Source organism: Phodopus roborovskii, unplaced genomic scaffold (assembly GCF_943737965.1).
Source record: "Phodopus roborovskii unplaced genomic scaffold, PHOROB, whole genome shotgun sequence".
In the NCBI taxonomy this organism is placed as follows: Eukaryota; Metazoa; Chordata; class Mammalia; order Rodentia; family Cricetidae; genus Phodopus; species Phodopus roborovskii.
Window position 1 is genome coordinate 261,771 of NW_026126722.1, and position 6,502 is coordinate 268,272.

The window sequence follows — 6,502 nt, forward strand, 5'->3', positions numbered from 1 at the left end:
AGGTAGTGACGATGAGGGAAAGCTCATGAGCTGAGCAACACAACTACCATTAGGACCAGAACCAGGGCTATGAGTTAGCTCACCCCAACATCTACCAAATCTATGAAATTTGGAGCATGTGAAGGGGACAGTCCTACAGATCCATGACAGCAGGATCTCCATGACACAGACAACAAGAGAAAACTCAAGAGGAGTCCCCGATAGCACATTATGGGAGCTGTTATAGACACCAAAGGCCTCAAGACAGATCATCTAGTTGTGACAATGAACACTTGGAAGGGAAGATGAATAAAGGGCAAACTGTGTGCCTCAACAGGCCATGCTACAGATTCCACAAGATTTCTTCTTTCTTTTGTGTTTCCTTTTTTATGTTTGCCTGTTTTTGTTGTTATCGTGTTTTGTTTCTTTGTTTTGTTTGGTTATTGTTTTCTCTTTTAAATTTGGTTATCCTATGAGGAGGAGTTTGCAAGTGCAGAGGGCATTTTAGAAGCTACAGGGAGATAAATGGGAGCTCAACCGGTGACACCATTTAAAGAAAGGATCTCTTTAGATAGATAGAGGAGGAATTAATTTAGATAGACTCAGAGAATCAAGTTGATGCTTTATTTAGAATGAGTTGATAACTACAGGAATTTTTGTGCAAGAGTAAAGTTTCTTCAAGAACCTTCTCAAAGATTCTGCATATTTATGAGTCCTTACTTCAGGCCTATTGACTGGCCACTATGCAAGCACCCTTGGTCTTCACCAGACTCTGTAGTTTCAGTGACCTTATTTCAGAGAGATAGAAGATCACACCAATGAGTGACATGATGGCTATCAGAACCCCAACTGGGAACACACGAGTATAGTGCTTTTGTATCAAGTCTTCTTTTTTGACTGGAAAGTCAGGTGGAAAGTCAAGAGTGGTTTGGCCATAATGATCTACAAAGTGGTTCCAGCTCACAGAAACTAATGTGAAGAGGCTGCTAACACACAGAGTGAAGGCAGAGATCTTGTAGCAATATATCTGCCATTCCACAAATGGGTGTCTCATGCAGCTGATCTTAATAGCGATTGCACAAAAAATCAGGACTACGAGCTTCATCAAAATGGCCCACATTATCAGGGTTTGCGCACACTGAAATTCAGGTGAAATGGTCCAGGTGGAATTGATAGGGGTACGCAGCAGTATCTTAACTATAGTGCCTGAGACATTAAACTCTTGAAGGTAATACGCTTCCCACAGGCCAAAAAACACAAAGACATCTTCCTCGAATTCCCACAGGCGCCAGTATTGGCAGCTTGCGATGAGTATTGCAAACACCAGTTCTGATATGCTGCTAAGGAGTTCGCTCAGCTTGTAGATGAACTCCAGTTTGATGGTAAATCTGAAGATGAGATTAAATAAAGCTATTGTCAAATCAGGAACACAAGGGAAAATGAAAAATCAAAAGAAGTGCTGTTTTACAGGGTAATAAGCTCTCATACCTTCTCCTTGCCATGACAGAGTTGTGTTTAAGAAGTCTATCTATATATTAGGGTTTACCATACTACAGACAAGTATAGAAGAAGCCCTGAACTCCATGAATAAAGCAGAAGTGCTCTCTATAAGAGGTTTTGGTTACCAATTTCACTGTATTTTCCAAAATGTGAAATGTATTTGTTAACCAAGAATGTTTTTATTGGCATATTACTATTTTTTGAGTAATTAATAAAAACTAAAAATGAGTAAGACCTCTGACATTTTCCATTCAAACATCTGGTGGACTTTGCTTCTAATCCAAAATTTATAACTTCTTTCAACCAAGAATGAAGATTTAACCTAATTTTAAAAAAAACTGTTTTCATGTTGTTCATCTTTCATGTTTTAAGATGGACATGATAAGGTTTCAAAGGTGCCTTGACAGTTAAGAAAACTAGCTGCTCTTTCAGAGGTCCTGGGTTCAATTCCCAACACACTTATGGCAGTGCACACCTATCTAAAACTTTTGTCCCATGAGATCCAATGCCCTCTTCTGGTGTGTACATCCAGACAAAGCTCCATAGAATATCAATCAATAATATATTTTAAAAGGTCTTTTGAGATACATGGTGCCAGCACAAGCCTATAATCCCAGTATTTAGGTCTCAGAGCCAGACACATCTATGTGAACTTGAATATAGACTGGTCCACATTGAATTCCAGGATTGCTAGAGTTACACAAAGAAACCTTGTGTCTAAAAACAAAAAATGAAAAAAAAGGAAAAAGTTCTATGTCACTTTTTGTTGTTGTTGTTTTTTTTTTTTTTCTTTCTTTTCTTTTTTTTTTTTTTTTTTTTTTTTGCTTTGTGATAGGCTGTTTGCTTATAATGCAGCATGTTAGTGGAAAGAAAGTGCATATTATTTGAATTAATATGTTAATAAAATTGACTTAGTTATGCATTAACACAATTTATGTTTTCTGAGCAATACTGAATCATATCCTATAAACAAATGTGCTCCCTTTTGGAACATTTGCTAATGAATATGGATTATATGTGGATTTAGTGGGTCTTGAAATATGAAGTCTTAGTTTACAGAAAAATGCAAGTTGTTGGAAGTCAAATGGGTCAGTGCATGAAGTCACCTGCCCTTCTTTCTGTCTGACAACCTGAGCTATATCCCTAGACCGACATGGTGGATGAAAAGGACCACATTACAAGATAATCTCTGACAACTATTACATACTGTGGGACATGTACATAATTATATACACAAAATGTAGCATAATTTAAAAGCACTTTTAATGAGAATTTTCAGGTTGAGATTAATTATTTCACAGTCTCTTTGTGTTTAGCCTTTCTTTGCTCTGGGGCAAGCTGAATATAGAAACTGCACCCAAACTGTCCTCTCATCAAAAGATGCCTTTAAATCATATCTGATGAGAACCACAAAAGTCATCCATTTTGTAACATTCCAAGAAAATCCATATCTATTTTCCTAAGCATCCTCACTAAACTGTAAAAAGAGCAAAGAGAACTACTAAAAAGTCATTGCAGAAAACAAAGCCTATGAGAATATGAGTATTTACATTTTTCTTTAAACCTCATTGCTAATAATCTAAACTGGATTAAGAATTCAACATTTTTCACTTAAAGATGGCTGTGTAACCCTGTAGCTACCACTACACACATCTATACCTAATCATAGGTATTATACTCCCAAGGAAATAGATCAAAAACCTTTTTACTTGTGGGAATTTGATAATAAAAATCCCAATTAAATCATCTTGTCATGAATTTTGCATCAAGCCTTCAGCCACTAGTTCAAGAAAAATAAGAATCTGTAAGACATAATAACAGTGAGGAAAAAAAAATAAAGACCCATTTAATTTCTCTCTTAACAGTTAAAATTGAAAGATAACTAAGAAAAAACTATCCAGGAAAACAATCAACAGTGTTCAGAACATAATCATACTTGAGTTCTGACTTTGATCGAATGAGTGAACTTTAAATGACATCAAGACATTTGCTTATATACTATACCTGCTAAAATCTTCCCATCCATTTAATTTCAACTCTTTATGAATTGCAATGAAATTTTGAAGTCCTTAACTGGTATCATTGCAGAAAGTTCATTGTAAACAAGATAATGCAATATATTTAGTTGCAGCCAAAACTAGGAAAATGACCTTTCAAATGCAGAAAATGGATGTTTCGTTTAAATTAGAAGCAATTTTATTTTACATATCAATCCCAGTTCCCTCTCACTCCCATTTTTCCATGCCCCAAACCGACCTTGGATTTTACAATTATGAATTAACTGTTTACTGTAACCATTAAGGAAAAATACTCAGAACATTAAAAAAAAAAGTAAAAATATAACCCAGGTTTGAAGTAAAAGTTTTCTTGCATCTAATTTTTGTAACTGGATGCTATTTCTTCCTGGTGCTTGGGACTAAAGCCCTGTGAATTCTTAGATTTTATTCAAATTATATATGCAGTGTTCTGTCTGTATGCCAGGAGAGAGCACCAGATCTCGTTATAGATGGTTGTGACCACCATGTTTTTGCTGGGAATTGAAGTCAGGACTTCTCAAAGATCAGCTTGTGCTTTCAACCTCTGATCTGTATTTCCAGCCCCTCCCCCCACCGAGAATTCTAAGGAGGAAGAGTCTAACATTTTGCTATGCACATGCCCACCGAATCACCAATGTAAGTAGTAGTCTGCATGCACTTAGCCAAATCATGAACACTAAACCACATTTGTTGAATCTACCTTCTACTGTGTTTTTAGAAATCGATTAATTTTCAAATTCTTTAAATTCCACTACTAAAAATTCCTTTATCAGAAGCATTGGTGAGCAATAACAAAAGTTCGCAGGTATTGAAGAGAGACTTATTCCAGAAAAGAACTGCAAAAACAGTTGCTTCCTCTGAACATATTTACAGATTTTGAATCTTCAGAAGATTTATCTTTACCTAAACAGTTAAACTTAGGAGGAAACAGCATTGGATTATAAAAAATTTCCATCAAAGCTTGGAACCTTAGAGGAGACAATATTTTTGAATTATGAGAATTCTTGAAAGAGTGGAAGTTCTTTCAAACTTTGACAATCTTTTGATCTGAACTTAATCAAGACAGGATGAAAAACTTTGAGTGTATGAATATTGTGTATGGAAAATAATATTTTGTAGTAATATGATGTCTTTTAAAAGCATATGGCTATGGGTATTTCTAACTTTATTTTTATTTCATGTGCATTTGTGTTTTGCCTGCATGTATGTATGAGAGTGTTGTATCTTCTGAGTTACTAACAATTGTGAGCTACCATGTGGTTGCTGTGAACTGAACCCAGGTCCTACAGAAGAACTGTCAGTGCTTGCAACCACTGAGCCATCTCTCCAGCCCACTGTTGCTAGCTAAGAATTTTAATGCTTAGAATTAATAGTACCAAAATAGTTTACATATCATACACAAGGTGATGCTTATTTCAGCATAAGTTGCAGTGCACAAGAATGATAAATATCTTATATGAGAGTAATAAGCGAAGGAATGCCCACAATGATTTCATTTCTAAATTTTGGAATGAACATTGTAAATAAAATGAACTCACCTATATTGTCTATTGAAAGAATCAAACACAATGGCAAATGTTTCACATGGTATACCCAGTGATATGATGTCAAAATTATAATATTATATGTGTGTGTGTGTGTGTGTATGTTTGTGTTTATGCTTGAGCATGTATATGTATTGAAGATGTGTGAAAACCCGAGTTCTTTCTTCTGTGCCACAAAATTAAATCTAAATCGAAAACAAGAGGATAGATATTTCTATCATTTCTCATGACTTACTCAATTTTCCACTACAGAAAATGTGCTTCACATGATTAAAATACATAAAGGATCCTGCCATATAAAAATATATTTTTTGCTCCTAATTAAAAGTATGTATATACTGAATTACCAAACTTATTTAGATAATTTCTATTTCATGTCTTTGGATAGAGATGTATATACGTGAACATCTATTCCCTGAGGGGTACCATTGGGTCCATGAGCTGAAAAACGAAAGGCTAAGGCATGTAAACAATTGCATTGGCACTGATAATGCTACTCCTTTCCAGGAAAGCTTCCCTAACAACTATCATTTCTCCAGAGCTTCCGTGGAATGTTCGTCCTAACTGGGAGAAGGAAGTAGCTGTTCTACTAGGAAAGTTAAATCTGCAAGGTGAGTTTACAAGTGATGGTGGCTTGTAACACCCTACTCACATCCTCTTCCTTCTCAAGGAAGGAACTACAGAGTCAGGAGAGAATGCTGTTGTGACAGACAAATGAGCCAGCCTGGCAGGATCTGGTTCTGCCCTTGTCTGAATCCCATAGGGGATACACATGTGTTTCAGAGAGATCCAATTAAAAACCCTCCCTATAACTCAGTTTTGGTTTTTACCTTCTAATATGTGTGGTGAAGAGATCCATTTGACAGATGCCAAGACCATAACTATCTTCTAAATTACAGGAAGCATTGACCGGACAGGGAATCACATCAGAGATGAATCACCTTCAGCAAAAGAAGTTCTGTTAGACAGATACTTCAACATAAAACAGTGTCTCAATGACCATCCCTGGTTCACACACCTACACTTTCCTCTCTTCCACTTTGTTTCATCGGAGCCTCACGTATACACTTCAGGGATAGGAACCCACCTGGTGTTCCTGTACCTCCAATCATATCCACACAATCACTATCCTCATTTTAAGGACAAGAAATCCACACAGAGAATCTAATTCCCATGCTCAACTTCAGGAAACTACACAGGTATAACAGTCAGTGCAGGCTCCACAGCCCTCACATACATACAGCACTTATGATGCCATGAAGATAGTATCCTCAGATTGAAAATATTTCAAGAAATGGCCTAGTCAAATGTCAGGGGGCCCACTGGCTCTTAAAATTGAATGTGAACAACAAAAGTACACAAGGGAGATATAAAATACTTGCCTCTTTGTGTCTTGTATGGCGTCCAAATGCTAGTGGTTGACAACTGTAACATAAATGACTC

The 6,502-nt window shown here is 36.3% G+C and overlaps 1 protein-coding gene across 1 annotated transcript; it reads right to left on the reverse strand.

Moving 5' to 3' along the window:
* Positions 1-706: 706 nt before the first annotated feature.
* LOC127214508 (uncharacterized) lies at positions 707-5,918 on the reverse strand. The gene is made up of 2 exons (XM_051174906.1): positions 5,890-5,918; positions 707-1,367 (listed from the first exon to the last, which is right to left on the reverse strand). Exons 1-2 carry the CDS (start codon positions 5,916-5,918, stop codon positions 707-709), a joined length of 690 nt encoding a protein of 229 aa, XP_051030863.1.
* Between the last annotated feature and the right edge of the window lie 584 nt (positions 5,919-6,502).

Coding starts and splice junctions, on each gene's coding strand:
- LOC127214508 (XM_051174906.1), bottom strand. CDS start 5,918: ATGGATCTCTTCACCACACATATTAGAAG. Junction 1,368..5,889: donor TTCACCACACATATTAGAAG/GTAAAAACCAAA, acceptor TCTCATCTTCAG/ATTTACCATCAAACTGGAGT.